The sequence below is a fragment of the Eurosta solidaginis genome, chromosome 4 (assembly GCF_040869045.1).
Source record: "Eurosta solidaginis isolate ZX-2024a chromosome 4, ASM4086904v1, whole genome shotgun sequence".
NCBI classification, from domain to species: Eukaryota; Metazoa; Arthropoda; class Insecta; order Diptera; family Tephritidae; genus Eurosta; species Eurosta solidaginis.
In genome coordinates, this window is record NC_090322.1 from 152,447,639 (window position 1) to 152,467,261 (window position 19,623).

Below are 19,623 nucleotides of genomic sequence, written 5' to 3' on the forward strand. Positions count from 1 at the left end.
ATTTCAAACTTGAGCTAAGCTTCCCCTCTTAACTCCCTATCCCATTTTCTTCAAATTTATCTTCCATTCTTCTTCTTATAATTGTCCACCTGCACCTGCGCAATTTCAATTTCAAATCAATTTATATTTAATTTAGATTTTAAATCTATAAACGACAATTAAGCTGGAACCGAACCGAGAGCCGTAATGGGGTTGCATTAAGGGATCATACCTCTTACGGAAATGGTGGAATTTCAACTACTGAGCGAACTCTACTGAATACAAGCACGCTATCGTCGCCTCCAATAAAATGTTTGGCGTAAATCTTTTCTACACAGTTGTCGGCGTATTCCTCAATACCCACGTCTTCTCGCAAATGCACTTCGAATACAGCTTGCAAACAAGTTTCAAATACATAAATATAAAAAGTTTAAAATTTTTGACCATATAGTTTTTTCTTATATCAATTTACTATCTCTACTTTTTTTTTTATACAGAAAGTTTTACAAAAAAATGTTCTTAGCATTATAATTTCGACGGTTCGAAGAGCAGGAAACGACCGTGCATTAAACCTTTCATATTAAAACAAGGTTTAGTGATTATGCGACAATGAAACTGCTGTTAAGTTTATTACTTCCTGTCCCAACCTCCCCAGCCGCCCTGGCTACCACCATAGCCACCTCCATGACCGCCACCGTAACTACCGCCACCATAGCTACCACCGCCTGATGAGATGATCTTGTAAACTTGTACGGTGCTACCACCGCCATGACCGTAGCTGCCGCCACCTCCATGACCATAATCATGGCCACTTCCGTAGCTACTGTAGCCACCTCCGTAACCACCGCTATAGCCACCACTGTAGCCACCTCCGTGACCACCGCTATATCCACCACTGTAGCCACCTCCGTAACCACCGCTATAGCCACCACTGTAGCCACCTCCGTGACCACCGCTATATCCACCACTGTAGCCACCTCCGTGACCACCGCTATATCCACCACTGTAGCCACCTCCGTGACCACCGCTATAACCACCCCCGTAGCCACCACTATGGCCGCCATCTATGGTAATGACTTTAATAACTTGAGCGCCGCCACCTCCATGACCACCACTGTAACCGCCATCGTAGCTTCCTCCTCCGTAACTACCACCGCTGTAACCGCTATTCCAACCACCTCCACTATAGCCACCACCATAGCTACCACCACTGCTGTAGCTATTACCACCTCCCGAAAGTTTACTGGCTAATAGGCCACCGCCTAATACTTTAAGGAATGTTGCATTGACTGATGCTGTTAAAGCGCTTAGTGCTAATAAACACACGATCACCTGAAATTTGAAATAAAATTACACGAATTTGTTAATATTTCTCAATCAATTGAAATCCTTTGATTATTCTTGCACTCACTTTCATTGTGTTGATTGGCAAAACACACTGCTAAGAACAAATTTTGCAAACTAACTTTTAAAAATTATGAGACTGGCTTTTTTATAAACTTCAGAAGATTTGATATTACACCAAGTCGACATTTAGAACGAACAGGAAAGAAATAAGGAATAAAAGAATATTAACATAAAAAATTCTATACTCATAAACCATCAAATAAGAACACGAAAAAACCAGATTCTGACGACATTTAACTTGTTGTTTTTTAAATGAAATTTTTAAACAATGTATCTATGGTATTAGTATAGATCTATATTATGAATATAAATGAATATCTTGAACGGGAATATTAGTAAACCTGAATGAACCCCATCATTGTTGTAGTCTGCAGATACATATCAACGCCCATTGATGTTAATTGCTCATCACGCACGTACACACGTACGCGTGTAACATAACCCTTAAGAGAATTTGCCTACATTTATCTTAATGCTGAACTGCCCACTTTGCAGGCGGTACTGGGCTTCCCTCTACTTAATTAAAATCTTTGGACGCCTACGCTCTCTTTCACACGCCACCTCTGCTGTTTCTGCAATCCCACTCAATTTATGCCTCCCTGCCCTTCCACAACTCCTTATAAAAACAATCCACACAAATTTTCAAAAATAATAAACCAACACCGAAATGTCAAAATTGTGAAAATTTCTTATGTATGAAACACAAAGAAAGTTAGACGTCGAAAGGCGACAACGCAACAGTCTCTGCTCTCTCTCTATCTCTCTACTCAACTTCGTACTGCCGCCGAGGAAAAAGTTGGTTACCAACGATCGCAGAAATTCAATTGGTACGGCCAAACGGAGGAAACACTTCGCTGTGCTCCTAAATGACAAGCGTATTGTTTCACTTGCCGCCCTCAACACCAAGAAAATTAGCAGCCTGTATGCCGATTTGTCTGATGCTCTATCGTGGGATTTCCTTAATTTAATGTCGGAGAAAATTATACTATCTCCCGAAACTCAACCGCGTGCAATTACTGGCGTATGCTAATTACATTGATATCATCGGCTTGAGCACCCACGCCGTAAGCTCTGCTCACTCCAAACTGGAAAAAGAAGTGTAAAAGATCGGTTTGATAGCGAGTAAGTGGTCGAGCAAAGAGTCAGCGCATTTGCATCTTGGCATCCAGCGAATAATCACCCTTTCCAATATATTTTACTTTAGACTAAAGCCCCCATTACTGATACTTAGAATAGACTTGACTTGACTTAGCGTAAACTTGGCAACTTAGCCACGATTATACTCCACTTGGCGCATACAATCTGGCATCATAATCAGCGTTGAAATTTATTTTTAATAAATGTCAATTTGTATGACAAAATGTCAAAATGAAATGGAAACAAACAAATGGTATCTCAAAATGTAAACGTCAATTAGAACTTATATAGAAAATCAAAATTCAACAGACTTCTTAGTCAAGTTAAGTGTTGCTAAGTTTTGAGTAATCAGTAACATGCAATGTTCATTTAACAGAACAGTAAGTGACAGTTCTCACGCCAAGTCAAGTCTATGCTAAGTATCAGTAATGGGCCCTTAAGTAGGTAGCTGGGTAGTAAAGTCATTTCTCAGCAGACAAAATTCATGGTCTACAAGTCACTTGTAATATGCGCCCTAAAAGTCCTGTCACATGAGCAGTTTTTCATTTAGATGCGTTTAACACAATCTTATGCATTATGAGTAGATTGCATGTATTTTTATGGAGAACGGCATATCGAGCAACACCAGCGCCATCTGACATGAAAAATTAGGCCTCTTCTAAATTTTGTTGCAAGCAAACCTTAAGAACAAGAATTTGACATTCGCATTGGCTAAGGGTGCCTTCACAGTTTGCAAATGAAATTATTTTTCCCACTCGTTGGTAACTTTTCTAACATTTTTCACAGTCAAAAACTGCAATTTAGCAAATGAATAGGATACAAAATATTTTAGCAAGTATATTTCTTGTATAGTGAGAATGCTTATAACAGTGATTCGCAAAATGTTGTACGTGAATGGGCAAGGCGAAATAAACTTCAACTGCCAAGTCTGAAGTTCCTTTATATTTAAAAACCCACATCTTGCACGATTTTGGCGATGGTACTGCCATGCATAAAATTGCGTTGAACGCATCTATATGAAAAACTTCATTGTGGCTCCGGCTTAACAGATGCCGCAGAAACATGGACCCTGTCAACATCGGAAGAGGTGGCTTCAGAGCGTTCAAGAGAAAAGTACACCGGAAGATTTACACAGACATCAATATAGTCCATCGATTTTTAAACACAGCGGCTGCGCTGGCTAGATGTGAATGGAGGATGGTGGTCCGGCCAAGAAGGTATTCATATCGGAACGCGCCTACGGATGTAGATGAAGAGGACGGCCCCCTCCGCTGGAAGGACCTGGTGGAAAGCGATTTAAATTCCCTTGGTGTTATCAATTTGCGTCAGTTAGCCCAGCAGTGAAGCGACTTGCGCCGTAGTAAAGTAAATATTAAGGTTAGGAGCTAATTCTGGGTCATCACCCTACTTAAAAATATGTTTTCTATAAAGCTATCTTTACAAAATTTTGACAGGTTCGACGCCACCTATAAGAAGCAGGTATCAAATTTGTAGAGGGCTGGAAATGGGAGCGTGCGTGGGCGTAAGGGTGGGAGTGGACGTAGGTGTGGCATTAAGAGTGAAAGTGGGTGGTGGAGTGGGGCTTGTCCTAATATTTAGTGAATCATTTTATTGAAAGTTCTGAAATCCAATCAATGTACAGTATATTAGATGATTAATAATTTTAGTTTTAACTTTATTGTTATCGACTAATCGCTCGAACGTGTGCCCTCTCCGATAGGAGACGGGTACTCAACTCGTATGCCTAGCGGCAATTTAAGGTTTGTAAATTCGTGCGCAAAATCTACGAACTAATATCTCGTACTACTCAACTTCGTTAAAACTACCAATTGCTTATAGGGAAATAGAATATTGGTTGGCTTTAGTTCCATATTCATACTAACCTGCAGCGACTCGCGCTAAATCGGAACTAGCGCAGAACTATCGCACTGAAACTTTTTAGCAGTGTGATGTTCTACGAAATAGCAAAGGGGAACACCCTTTGCAGACCTTTCGAACGAGTTCTTAACTAGTTCAGTCGTAGTTGGTTCGAAAATAGTAGCAGCCTTTTATTAACTAAAATAAATATACATACATAGATCAGACTTCAGCGCTGTTGTTACAAGTATAGCAAATAACTGTACTGCTCTGCCCGAAATTGGCGCCTGACATGACTGCCTCCCACATACGCTGTAGGGTAGTTTTGAGTTCGTTTGGAAGTTGTTGATTTGAATTCATAGTTGTTGTCGGAAATATACCGGATAAAGCTTAAGCACACTAATACTTATCAATTTGCACACTCATACCTACATCAGTTTTAATTTAATCGGAATTGAGTCTTGGTTTTTTTAAGATGCCGTTTATTTGTGTCTTAGGTTACCAGAGCTCTACGAAGTGTCCTAGTAATCTATCCTTCTTGATGATAAATGGCAACAGTAACCAAAATCTTCCTTTACATTTATTGATACTATCATTTGCTTTGTAATTTTGGTTTATTTTTAAAAAGAACAAGAAAGAGAGGTCATAATTTTCATTTCCTTATCAACTGGGAGCCACAGGGCCGGATTTACAAATAGGCAAAATAGGCAGTTACCTATTGCCAGTTGAAAAATACTTCTAAAATTTTCTTACAAACATAAAATTCTAGAGAGTGAAAGAAAAATATAATCAGAACTGAAAACATTTTTTACTCCAATAAAAAAACTCAATTGACCACATTCAAAAGGCGACGAACTAGACAAGGTTCCTAATACGGACATTTCCGACTCATTTGACAAATTGCATTAGCGTGCAAAGAAGTGTATCGAAGTGAAAGGAGAGTATACTGAATAAAAAAAGAATGATCTCAAAATGTACACTGGTTGTTATACTCAGTTGAGCAGAGCTCACAGAGTATATTAACTCTGATTGGATAACGGTTGGTTGTACAGGTATAAAGGAATCGAGATAGATATAGACTTCCATATATCAAAATCATCAGTATCGAAAAAAAATTCGATTGAGCCATGTCCGTCCGTCCGTCCGCTAACATGATAACTTGAGTAAATTTTGAGGTATCTTGATGAAATTTGGTATGTAAGTTCCTGGGCACTCACCTCAGATCGCTATTTAAAATGAACGATATCTATAACCACGCCCACTTTTTCGATATCGAAAATTTCGAAAAATCGAAAAAGTGCGATAATTCATTACCAACTACGGATAAAGCGATGAAACTTGGTAGGTGAGTTGAACTTATGACGCAGAATAGAAAATTAGTAAAACTTTGGACAATGGGCGTGGCACCGCCCACTTTTAAAAGAATGTAATTTAGAAGTTTTGCAAGCTGTAATTTGGCAGTCGTTGAAGATATCATGATGAAATTTGGAAGGAACGTTACTCTTATTACTATATGTATGCTTAATAAAATTAGCAAAATCGGAGGACGACCACGCCCACTTTTAAAAAAAAAAATTTTTTAAGTCAAATTTTAAAAGAAAAGTTGACATCTTAACAGTATATAAGTAAATTATGTCAACATTCAACCCCAGTAATGATATGGTGCAATAAAATACAAAAATAAAAGAAAATTTCAAAATGGGCGTGGCTCCGCCCTTTTTAATTTAATTGGTCTAGGATACTTTTAATGCCATAAGTCGACCAAAAATTTACCAATCCTTGTGAAATTTGGTAGAGGCTTAGATTCTAGGACAATAACTGTTTTCTGTGAAAAAGGGCGAAATCGGTGGAAGCCACGCCCAGTTTTTATACACAGTCGGCCGTCTGTCCTTCCGCTCGGCCTTTAACACGATAACTTCAGCAAAAATCGATATATCTTTACTAAACTCAGTTCACGTACTTATCTGAATCGAACTAAGGCCTACTCCCTTTTAAAATACTCATTATCACCTTCCGTTTGATACCCATATCGTACAAACAAATTCTAGAGTCACCCCTGGTCCACCTTTATGGCGATATCTCGAAAAGGCGTCCACCCATTGAACTAAGGCCCACTCCCTTTTAAAGTACTCATTAACACCTTTTCTATGATACCCATATAGTACAAACAAATTCTAGTGTTACCCCTGGTCCACCTTTATGGCGATATCTCGAAAAGGCATCCACCTATAGAACTAAGGCCCACTCCCTTTTAAAATACTCATTAACACCTTTCATTTGATACCCATATCGTACAAACAAATTCTAGAGTCACCCCTGGTCCACCTTTATGGCGATATCTCGAAAAGGCGTCCACCCATAGAACTAAGACCCACTCCCTTTTAAAATACTCATTAACACCTTTTCTTTGATATCCATATCGTACAAACAAATTCTAGAGTCACCCCTGGTCCACCTTTATGGCGATATCTCGAAAAGGCGTCCACCTATAGAACTAAGCCCCACGCCCTTTTAAAATAATCATTAACACATTTCATTTGATACCCATATCGTACAAACAAAGTATAGGGTCACCCCTGGTCCACCTTTATGGCGATATCTCGAAAAGGCATCCACCTATAGAACTAAGGCCCACTCCCTTTTAAAATACTCATTAACACCTTTCATTTGATACCCATATCGTACAAACAAATTCTAGAGTCACCCCTGGTCCACCTTTATGGCGATATCTCGAAAAGGCGTCCACCCATAGAACTAAGACCCACTCCCTTTTAAAATACTCATTAACACCTTTTCTTTGATATCCATATCGTACAAACAAATTCTAGAGTCACCCCTGGTCCACCTTTATGGCGATATCTCGAAAAGGCGTCCACCTATAGAACTAAGCCCCACGCCCTTTTAAAATAATCATTAACACATTTCATTTGATACCCATATCGTACAAACAAAGTATAGGGTCACCCCTGGTCCACCTTTATGGCGCTATCTCGAAAAGGCGAACACCTATATAACGAAGGCGCACTTCCTTTTAAAAATACTCATTAACACCTTTCATTTGATACCCATATCGCACAAACAAAGTATAGGGTCACCCCTGGTCCACCTTTATGGCGATATCTCGAAACGGCGTCCTCCTATGGAACTAAGGATTACTCCCTTTTAAAATACTCATTAACACCTTTCTTTTGATACCCATATTGTACAAACAAATTCTAGGGTCACCCCTGGTCCACCTTTATGGCGATATCTCGAAACGGCGTCCACCTATGGAACTAAGAACTACTCCCTTTTAAAATACTCATTAACACCTTTCATTTGATACCCATATCGTACAAACGCATTCTAGAGTCACCCCTGGTCCACCTTTATGGCGATACCCCTAAATGGCGTCCACCTATAGAACTATGGCCCACTCCCTCTTAAAATACTCTTTAAAACCTTCCATTTGACACACATGTCATACAAACACATTCCAGGGTTACCCTAGGTTCATTTTACTACATGGTGATTTTCTCTTATTTTGTCTCCATAGCTCTCAACTGAGTACGTAATGTTCGGTTACACCCGAACTTAGCCTTCCTTACTTATTTTTATTTTGGAAAGCTTCGGTTATTTTTGGAACAGAAGGTTTAGAAGCCTTCATCTCTATTTTGATTGTTATGCGTTCAATGAATAAGTCACTGCAAAGTGAAAAAGCAGATTTGAAAACATGTGCTTTTTTGTCCGGATTAGTTTCATTCCGTGAAAATTTCAATGATTTCGAGGAAAAAAACAAAACAATTATTATCGTAAAACGTACTCGTCGTAGAAAAAAACAACCTAAAGCTCCAGAAGTAGAATTTTCGCCTCGGAATGATTTTAGGACAAAAGGTTTCCTCGAAATCATCGACAATATTCACAGTGATAGTATATGGAAGTTTCAGAGAGATTTGCATTTCTCATCTACTTTTCTCTGAGTGATCGAGACTTCCACGAAGCTATAAATAACTTTGTTATTTTTTATTCTAGAGATTTGGAAGAATTTTTCATTGAAATGAAACAATTCAAAGTTGAACTCCAGATACACTGATGCACAAAAAACTCATGGTCATTTGTATAAGATTCTAATGGAAGATCAATTAACTAACACAGAAATAGCTCTTCGGAATTTTTTAACATTAATGATCACAAATTATTCTCGTCATGGTAAACCATCCAAAGCAGTGGGCCCAGACGGCATAGCCATGTCGAAAGAGGGTTTCAAATATTTAGCACATGTCTTCAACCTGTCTCTTTTCACCTTTGTCATTCCCGAAAAATGGAAAATGGCCAAGGTGGGCCCGCTACTAAAGCCTGGGGATCCAGCTAACCTAGGAGAGTCATATCGCCCGATATCTCTCCTATCGCCAGTAGCCAAGTCGCTTGAAGCCATTTTGCTCCTCTACTTCAAAGCAAATTTGCAGCTAGTCTGTCATCATCATGGTTTTAGAAACCTCCATAGCACCACCACCGCGCTAAATGCCATTAGCACCCAGATAAATTGCGGTTTAAATCAAAACCCCCACCATAAAACTGTACTCGTTGCGCTAGACTTATCAAAAGCTTTTGATATGGTTAACCAATGCACGTTACTGCAAGACCTTAACCCTATGTCTTAAAAGGTGGACCGCAAATTATCTGGGTGGTCGGCAGGCATTCGTGCAATTTAGAAACGAAACATCAAAACCAAGAAGAATTAAACAAGGGGTGCCACAGGGTGGTGTCCTATCCCCACTTTTGTTTAATTTCTGCATACCAAAGCTACCTTCGCCACCAGAAGGAGTTACTATCGTTTCCTACGCCGATGACAACACAATAATGGCCACAGGCCCACGTAAAGAGATCGATGAGCTTTGCAACAGAATAAACGGCTACCTCCCTGATCTCTCCAGTTTTTTCGCCTCGCGAAACCTGGCATTATCACCCACTAAATCCCGCAACCTTATTTACAACATGAAAGTCCCAAATGTTGACCATTTTGAATGTCCACTTCGATGGAACTACGCTACCGACTGTTCTACACCCCAAAATATTAGGCGTGACGTTCGATCAGGATCTATATTTTGGTGAGCATGCAGCCGCAATTGTAGCGAAAATCCAAGGCCGTAATAAAATCTTCAAATCTCTTGCTAGCCGTACTTGGGGAAAAGGCAAAGAAACGCTCATTACCACTTACAAAGCAATTGGCCAGCCGTCCCCTATATGGTCGCCAAGCCTAAAAACTACTCACTGGAAGAAGCTACAGGCCTGCCAAAATACTGCCTTGAGAACCGCTATGGGCTGCTTCTTATGTCCCCAGAACACCATCTACATAATGAGGCGAGAATACTTCCCATCAGGGAGAGAAATGAGAACCTAATCAGAAACCTGGGCATCCCAACAGACATCTGGTTTATGAGCCATCACCGCCACTGGGGCTTAAGGAGTCATCTCCGTAAGCATTATGAGGAAATACGGCACCTGAGAACTCATCCGTATGAAGGGAAAAACACAAGCAGGTCCTCATTGAACTTCACAAATAGGCGTTGGACCTTTATTCCTGGAATTGTCCGGTGAATCCAGTACTCAAGTACCCAAAACTTTCGGAAGATGAGCGCACACTCCCCAGGGAAACGCAAGTCACTCTAGCTCATCTTCGATCTCGATACTGTAACAGGTTAAACTCTTACCTATCCAGAATCAACCCCGATATACAAAATGTATACCCTCCTTGCAATGTGTCCCCACATGACACCAACCATCTCTTTAATTGTAATGTGGAACCAACGCCTCTAACACCCCTCTTATTATGGTCCACCACTGTTGAAACAGCAAGTTTCCTTGGACTCCCGTTAGAGGATATCGACGACAATTTGTGATCAGTCGCACCTCTTGGATGGGGCGAAGCACTGCTACAACAACAACAACAAATTGTTCTGCCGAACGATCCTTCTCGCAATTAAAAAGAATCGAAGCTGCTGAAAGAGCTACAACGCGACAAGAGCGACTCGCGATGTTGGGTATATCTTGCGTTGAGTCAGATTTATTGAACAAATATCGATATTGATGAAACAATTGATGAATTTGCCGAAAACAAATGTATAAAACGACATGTTTAAAATGTAGATAGTAATTTTATTGATATCATTACATTGTTGCAATAAAATTTTTTGAAAGATATAAGTTAGTATTTTTTAATCGAAAAAAGAAGGGAACGGACGTGAAAAAGGGCCCCCAAATTGATGTTTGCCTAGGGCCCCGTTGAGGTTAATCTGGCCCTGGGGAGCCATTCCGCTCACTGTAGCGGACCGGTATTGATAGGTCCAAAACCTTTTTATTCAAAGCTTCTATACTTAAGATTGCAACAAGTTCAAGATATGGCGGGCATAACTGCTTTTAGCGAGGTTATTTTTTTAACTTTTTTTGTAAACATTATCTGGAATTAGCAGCTGCTGCTAATTGACGTAGAAACCCACTAACATACATACATAGATGACGTATGAATCTACATAAGTCTTAACTTGTTATTTCTTTTCCACTTATATAATTCAACCTCGTTTCATTACTGGTTTGTAGATTTGTAACATCATACAACAAATATAGCCTAACAAGTTCAAGAGCAATGACGGTAACACATATATTGCGAGTATTAAATAAAGAATGGTTTTTTTTTCAAATAAAATCTAGTATTCGCTAACAGAAGAAACGAAAATTGTCTCTCTAAACAAAGGCATAATTTAGTTGAACTGTGATATTCAAATTTTAACATAACCACTTTAAAAAATTTTATGAGGAACAAAAATATAAAGATAGAGCGCACATTGGCAAACTTACTTACTGATTTCATTAGCGTTTAACCGTTTAAGCGGTTATGGCTTGCCAACAAGGCGTGCCAGTCGCTTCTTTGTTGTCTTAACTGACGCCAATTGGTTACACCAAGGGAATTGGGGCCGCCCTTGTCCTCTGCTTCCATAGGCTATTTCCGATAAAAAATACTCTTAGCCGGAACATAATCTTACATTCGCATTGGAGCGCAGGACACGAACACAGAACGTGCACAACCGTTTCTTCCCGCAGCTCGCACTTCCTGCACCTGCTGTTACTGATGAGGCCTTACTTATAAGCATGTGACGGTAGAACGCAATGTACAGTTACTATGCCCATCATAGAGGCCTTAAGTCGTCACTCTTCAGAGATATGAGCCATTGTGAATGATAACTAAGTGTGATATCTTCTGCATAGACGTCAAAATTCCAAAATGATTGGATCACCTGATTTGTAATTTACTATCGCTATCTCATTCTGCATCCCTTTCTATCACCCGCTGAAGATATGCGCCGCCATATTGAACACCCTGTCAAAACGCTAAAAAGTAGCCATATTGAACATCCTGTCAGGCAGTTAACAGATAAGATATCACACTTAGTTATCATTCACAATGATATGAGCCACTTTGTGAGTCTCATATCGTGGGCTTCGCCCATGATCTTAGAAATTTTGCAACCCCGCTCTTTTGTCCACCCTTTTTTGCTTGATGGATCATATATACCCCCAGTCTCCTTTTGATTTATCCCAAACGGATTGGGACGTCTATTGCCGATTCAGCGAGTGTTGAACCCGCCTTTGCCAACTCATCGGCCTTTCGTTATCTTTTATATTTTAGAACATTTCTTGATGAAGTACTCTGTGCGATTATTGCCTTAATCGCCGCCTAACTATCAATATATATATATACTGGCGCGCCTGTAGTTTAAGCACGCTTCCTCCATAATTTATGCGGCTTTCTTCACGGCTAGAATTTCCGCCTGAAATCTGCTAGACTGTAGGATCTACTTATTTCTGGGTCGATTTGCAACCATCCGAATACAAATAAATAACATGTTCTGCCATTTCTGCACCCTGGCACCAACTCTCCGGCTCATTTGTGGCCCCAAGATCTCTTTCGAAGCTCAGGCACGGGACCATATATTCCGTTTGCATGATATTAGATGGTGTTATACTGCTATGGCCATAAAGCCTGCACTCAAGCTGCCCCGAGGCCTTAAACCTTGTTGCAGTTGCTAATGCAATGCTTTTAGCCATTAGTGGGATGAGCAGAATGGCATGCAATGCTGCTTTCGAAGTAGTTTTTAGGGCTCCCGTTATGCTAGTCACTGATACCCTACATACACCTTCAAGTTTTTTGGTATTCGTGCTTTTTTTGTGTTCTTGTTTGGTGGGCAAGAACCACATAATAAAGTATGGGTTGGCAATTGCCTTAAGTACCCAATGAGAGATTTTGGGTGACAGACCCCACGTGCATCCTCGTATCTTATTGCATGCAGGCAGTGCCGTGGAGACTTTCTTCCCTCTCTTTTCCAGATGGAATTTTCACGACAAATGACTATCTAGAAGAACTCCTAGATAATTTGTGCTATATTTTTCTTGTGGGGCTAACTCTCCGAGCTTAGGCTTAGTCCAATTAGGGCCCTTATATTTCCTAGTAAATAATACAAGATTAGTTTTCCCGACTTCAGATGCCCAGGTATGTACATCCCTTAGTGGCTAATCCATCAGAGAGCTTTTTGTTGTTAGACATTTGCCATTTATGATGACTGAAACGTCATCTGCATGTGACGCAAGTTTGATTTTTCCTCCGTCGAACCGTCTAAGAAATTGGTTAATAACCGGCGTCTACAACGTTGCTTATAGAACCTTATCCTGCGGCGTTTCTCTTTTTACAGATATTGTTTCATCGCATAGACTCCATTGCGACGTGATCATTCTGCACCTTATCAACGAGCCGATCCAATTTGTTAAAGCTGGATAAAATTCAATCGTGTTAAGACTTTCCATATTTCCTATTTCGAGACGTTGTTGAAAGTTCCGGCTATGTTCAGAAAACATCTAGGGCATATTCTGGTGTTACACGGCTTTCCTTATATTCATGGCCACGCTATGCAATGCAGTATCGACTGACTTGCCTTTGGTGTAAGTATGTTTTGCTGAAGAGAATAATTCATCATTCATATTTAATTTTATATACACTTCTATTCATCTCACTAGGGTTTTGAGCAGAAAAGATTGCGGGACGTGTTTCAGTTTAAGGAAACCCTTAAAGATTATTCTTAGCCATTTTATAACGGTTCTACCAGCCATTTGCAGCATAGCAGGGAATAACCCATCTGGACCCGGCGATTTGACCTTAAAACAGTTTTATTGCCCATTCAATTTTGTTATTTGTCACGAATCCTGATACCTCGCGCTCCGTCTTAGGATTGTAGACGTGATTAAATAACTCTTTTGCATCATCTCCTGGTGGGATTAAGTAGAGCTCTAATAATACAACCTAATACATCCAAAGTTTCGTTCAAAGTTTTAGGTTTTTGGGATATAGAGAAGTTCCTTAAAACTCGAAGCAAAATTTCCAATTTCGTATAATTTTTTTTAATATTCACGATCCCTGGAGCAACCAACGAAAATTTGTTTCCCCGATGGTGCATAGTCATAAGGTTTTGAATTAAGTTCTTAGTTTAAAGAATGTAGCTCTACGGGAAGTTACTCAAACATCGCTCCCAAGAATTCACATGTTTGGACTGAGAGACTTGAAAGGGTCCTTTCTCCAAGCCTCCAAAGGTGGACCGCAAATTATCTTCCTCGTCGGCAAGCACCGGTGCAATGCAAGAATGTAACATCTAAACCAGAAGACTTAAACAAGGGGTACCACAGAATGGTGTCATACCCCCGCTTTTGCTAACTTCTACACATCGAAGCGACCGTCGCCACCAGAAAGAATCACGATTGGCATCCTACGCCGATGACTGCACAATAATGCACAAGGCCCTGGCCCACACATCGATCTTTATAATAAAATAGACAACTAACTATAGCCCTGATCTCCCCAATTTGTTCGCCTCACGAAATCTGATATTGTCACCGACCAAATCATCGCCGACCTTATTTACAACATAGACATCCACGTCGATGGCATTACGCTACCGACAGTCTTACACCCAAAAATAGGAGGTTTGACGTTCGATTAGGATCTACATTTTGGCGAGCATGCAACCGCAATTATACCTAATTCGCAGTTGGGAGATAACGATCGACTTGTTGTTGTTGGTGACTTTAACTTGCCAACAGTTAGTTGGGTTAATATAAGTGATTCAAACTTTTTAACTCCCACTGCTCAACATGAGTTTCTCAATTGCTTGTTAGACTCATCTCTTTTACAGATTAACAATGTTCCAAATAGTGGAAATAAAATGCTGGATTTAGTATTTGTGGATGGCTCGGTGGGTACTGCCCTTACGCAAATACCACCTTTATCCCTTCCAGAAGACCCTCTTCACCCTACGCTAGAGATATCACTTGATATCAGCCTACCCCGTAGGATTCAAGTACAGTCTCGTCCCCGATCTAGATGCTTCTACAAAGCGAATTTCATTATGCTCAATGATCTGTTGGCTTCCCATGATTGGTCGGATCTCTATGCTTGCACTGATGTCGATTCGGCTATCTCTATATTTTACAGTACGCTTGATAGCTTCTTTAATACCTGCATTCCTACTCGCTATACCCTATGTTCGAATAAGCCCCCTTGGTTTTCAAGGCAACTTGTCAGACTTTATAACATTAAATCTAGGCTTTATAAGAGGTTCAAGAAATTTGGAGCATCTGCAGACCTCTCTAAATATCTAATAGCTCGTTCTAAATTTCACCGTCTTAATCAGCTTTGTTATAAAAATTACTTGAGTTGTTGTAAAGCCCAATTTTTTAGAAATCCAAAAAAGTTTTACAGTTTCGTAAATTCAAAGCGGAAAACTTCTGGGTATCCTTCCTCATTAACCTTTGGAGGTAAAAAAGCTTGCACTGATGACGACGTTGCTGAACTATTTTCTGAGTTCTTTAAGTCCACGTATTCATCCAGTGGTTTTCATTCTGGTCAATATCCCTATCGCTTAAATAACTCGAATTACATTAGGAATCCTGCTATTGATGGTAATATTGTTCTTCAGAGTCTTCAATCTTTGAAGCCCACCTTTTCTCCGGGACCGGACGGTGTTCCTAGTTGCGTGCTTAGGTACTGCGCCGAAAACATGTATGAGCCTATTTTAAAATTATTTGAGCTATCTCTGGGATCTGCGTCATTCCCGGCACTTTGGAAACAGTCTTTTATTATACCCCTGCATAAAAAAGGTAGTAGGTCAAAAGTTGAAAGCTACAGGGGTATTGCTAAACTTTCAGTCATTCCTAAAGTCTTTGAACAGATTGTCACCAATCAACTGCAATATCAGTGTTCTAGTCTTTTATCTCCATGTCAACACGGTTTTATTCGTCAAAGGTCTACCACTACAAATTTGCTTGTATTCACCTCTATAGTTATGGAAGGATTTTTAGCGAACAAGCAAACGGATGTCATCTACACGGACTTCAGCAAAGCATTTGATACCGTCAACCACGAGTTGCTTATTCATAAGCTTGATTTACTGGGCTTTCCGTTTCACCTATTAATGTGGCAGAAAAGCTATCTTTCTAACCGGACCCAAAAAGTCCTGTTCAAGTGCAATCTGTCGGAATCGTTCGGAGTTTCCTCCGGCGTACCCCAGGAAAGTCATCTAGGCCCTTTGCTCTTTGCCCTTTTCATTAATGACTTGCCACAGACAATATTATATTCCCATACTATAATGTATGCGGATGATGTAAAACTTTGCTACACTTACTGTCCTACCGATTTGAGTTCCTTGGATCTTCTTCAGGCCGACTTGGACTCGTCCCAATGTTGGTGCACAACAAATTTACTAGCTTTAAATTGCTCTAAATGTAAGCATATGACATTTCACCGAGTGAAGCCAGCATTGAAATCTTATGTAATAGATGGTACGCCTTTGGAGCGTATATCTATTGCAAATGATCTAGGTGTCCTTTTTGATCCGAAATTGAATTTTAACATGCATATTTCATCTATAGCCAGCAAAGCGTTGGGTTTACTTGGATTTGTTAAAAGATGGGCTAAAGAGTTCGATGATCCGTAGCTCACTAAGGTTCTTTACACATCGCTGGTTCGTCCAATACTCGAGTATTGCTCATGCGTTTGGTCCCCTGTTTCTCAAAAGCATATGAAGCGTCTTCAGTCAGTTCAAAAGCAATTTTTGATATTTGCATTGCGCGGCCTTAATTGGGACTCAAGTCTCCACCTTCCTCCATACAGAAGTAGACTTCTTCTTATTAACTTACCCACTCTGGAAAATCGGAGAATATTACTGGGGGTATTGTTCATCCATAAGCTCATTATTGGAGAAATTGATTCCGCGGACCTCCTCAGCCGCTTGTTTTTTGCGGTTCCCCCTAGAGTATCCAGACACTACGTTCCTTTCTATTTACCCCTTTGTCGACGAAACTTTGCTAAAAATAATCCTCTTCTTATCTGGTGCGCGCACTACAATGACTTGTATAACTGCATCAGTCTTGAATGTACTTTTGCCACTATACGTAATGCAATACTTGCCTATCTAATTTAAGAGATACAAGCTAATTTAATTTGCCGGCATTTTATTCCTTCGATAAAAAACAGGAACTATCTCGCTTAAGGATGGAGGAACATTTATCAACATGTATCATTAAGAAGGAACAAGACAGTACTGTGTTGATTGGAATCTGGTGCATTCCAACAACGTAAAAAACATGCTTTTTCATGAGTCACTGACCGGAATCGTATGCATTCCGGCAGTATAATCTTATGGGTCAGGCATCGAGCTGATTGGAATACGGTGCATTCCAACAACACAGGTCATGTTACTTTTTTATGCCTTGTGATGGCGTATCCTCATTACACTACTCTTAGCACTGTCGGATTCCCATGACATGCTGATTGGAATCTTGTTGCATTCCAACAGGGAGATTGGAATCCACTGCATTCCGAAATCATGCTGAGCGGAATCTGATGCATTCCGCCAGTATAAGATTTCGGCATAAGATCTTATTTCTGCTCATATTTCTTATTATTATTATATTCTGAAATTAAATAGTAATGTTCATTAATATTTCTTTGTTTGTAATATAACATTGTTGAAAGCTCGATATATCTTAAATTTTATCTTTTGAGTTGTATATTTATATATCTTTTATATTATGCAGTCGACCATAGTTTGTCGTCGACTTTAAATAATAAATAAATAAATAAATAAAATAAAATCCTGAGCTGAAATAAAATCCTCAAATCTCTTGCCGGCAGCACTTCGAGTAAAGACGCTCATTACCACGTACAAAGCAATTGACCGGCAGCGTTCATGCCACGCATCCTCGATATGGTTAAGCCTTAAGGTTACTCACTCGAATAAAATACATGCCTGTAAAACACTGCTCTCAGAACCGCTACGGGCTGTCTTCCTATGACCCCAGAACTACACTTACACAATGAGGCGAGAACGCTCCCCATTAGCGAGAGAATTGAAATGCTGAACAAACAGTTTCTGTTGAATACCCAGAAACCTGAGCATCCCAACAGACATCTGATTGAAGAGGCCACACCGCACAGGACAGTAAGAAGTCAACTCCACAAGCATTATGAGGATATACGGCACTTGAGAAACACAAACAGGTCTTCAGTGTTATCCACAAAAAGGCGTCGGACCTCTTTGCCAGGAATTGCCCAGCGATCCCTTAAAGATAAATGCCCTGAACATGCAGAAGAGGAAAGCACTCTTTCTAGGCAGACGCGCATCGATCTAGCTCAACTTCGATCTGGATTCTGTAACAGGTTAAACTCTTACATATCCAGAATCAACCGCGACCTACACAATGTATATCCTGCTTGCAATGTGTCCCCATATGAGACCAACCATCTCTTTAATTGCAATGTCGAACTAATGCCTCTAACACCCCTCTCACTCTGGTCAACCCCTGTTAAAACTGAAAGTTTCTTTGGACTCCTGCTAGAGGATATTGATGAAATTTGTGAGTAGTCGCGCCTATTGGATGAGGCGAAGCACTGCTACAACAACAACAACAGCAATCATATTGTCACGGATGTGATGCTATACCATCACTAAGGCCATGCTAAGCGATATTTACGTCAATAATCAAATCATGTATACACATATATAAAGCAGCCAAGAGATGTCACACACAGATGCATTTACTTATACGCCTATGTGCGCGCGAGAGACTGTAACTAAAAACATTCACATCAATAATTCAATCTTTATGTATCTACATAAACGAATAAATAATTGCGTCTACATATATGTACCATGTACGAATACGAGCAGCGGAGAGTCAATGCGCAAACACATGCATATATCTGAGAAGTTGAGAGCTACTGGACTAGTAGATTCTGGAAGCGCCTAAAAGATGTATAAAATTGTGCAATTTTAGTTATAGCTGAGAAGTTTGAGAGCTCATGGACAATGCTAGTAGATTCTGGAAAAATGCGAACGAAGAAACCAAAGGGTATAAAGGCAACAGATGTAGAGGCGCTGTAATTCAGTTTGAGTTTAGCTATCAATCAGTTTGCTTAAGCACGCGATCTGGCGGCCAATAGTAGAGTTTCATTTGAGTTATTAATCAGTTTGGTTATTAAGCCAGCGATTAGAAAGTATAAGTGTTATTCTGAAGTACTTTAATAAAGGCCATTTTTCCATCATTCAATATTGGAGTTATTTATTCAACAGTTTAGTGATTCGAACTTAGCAGAGGATTGTAAATAAGAGGATTTGCAGCAAATTCGTTACAATATTTTCCGAAGACGCTGATGCATGTGCCTTACCAACTCCTCGCAGAACAGTGGCATTTTTGCATGATTTAGAAGCAAAAAATTAATAACTCACTGAAAAATTAATACATGTCATTCAAAACAAGTGTATATGTTTGAATGCCTTACCCCCCCCCCCCCCTCTTCAGTGAGGATTGGCGAAGGGGGTGGGGGTTTGGGAGGTTGGACCCAAAAATTTTTAATTTACCCCCAACAAAAACTATCTTATAGCCTTATCTTGTTCTTTTGTTCACAATTGAACATACCTATATTTAAATTTCTTATCCTCTTCAAGCCATGAAGCAAACTTTCCAAGAAAATTAACTGTGGTGTAATTCACTTGAATCCATTTCATACAAAATTTAATAAAAAAAATTCGAACTTTACTGCAGCATTCGTCATACAATCCCTTGTCTTTATTTACTCCCTCCCAGAAACAGTACATACGTGGCCTAAAACGACTTTATCCTTTTGCTTTTGGCCAAGTTCTACAACCCACGCCTCATACAACT

At 39.9% G+C, this 19,623-nt stretch overlaps 1 protein-coding gene across 1 annotated transcript; it reads right to left on the minus strand.

Annotated features, from left to right (window-relative positions):
• Positions 1-415: 415 nt before the first annotated feature.
• On the minus strand, positions 416-1,538 carry LOC137248255 (acanthoscurrin-1-like). Its single transcript, XM_067779132.1, has 2 exons — positions 1,391-1,538; positions 416-1,311 (listed from the first exon to the last, which is right to left on the minus strand). The coding sequence occupies exons 1-2, from the start codon at positions 1,394-1,396 to the stop codon at positions 610-612; spliced, it is 708 nt and encodes a 235-aa protein (XP_067635233.1). The 5' UTR covers positions 1,397-1,538; the 3' UTR covers positions 416-609.
• Between the last annotated feature and the right edge of the window lie 18,085 nt (positions 1,539-19,623).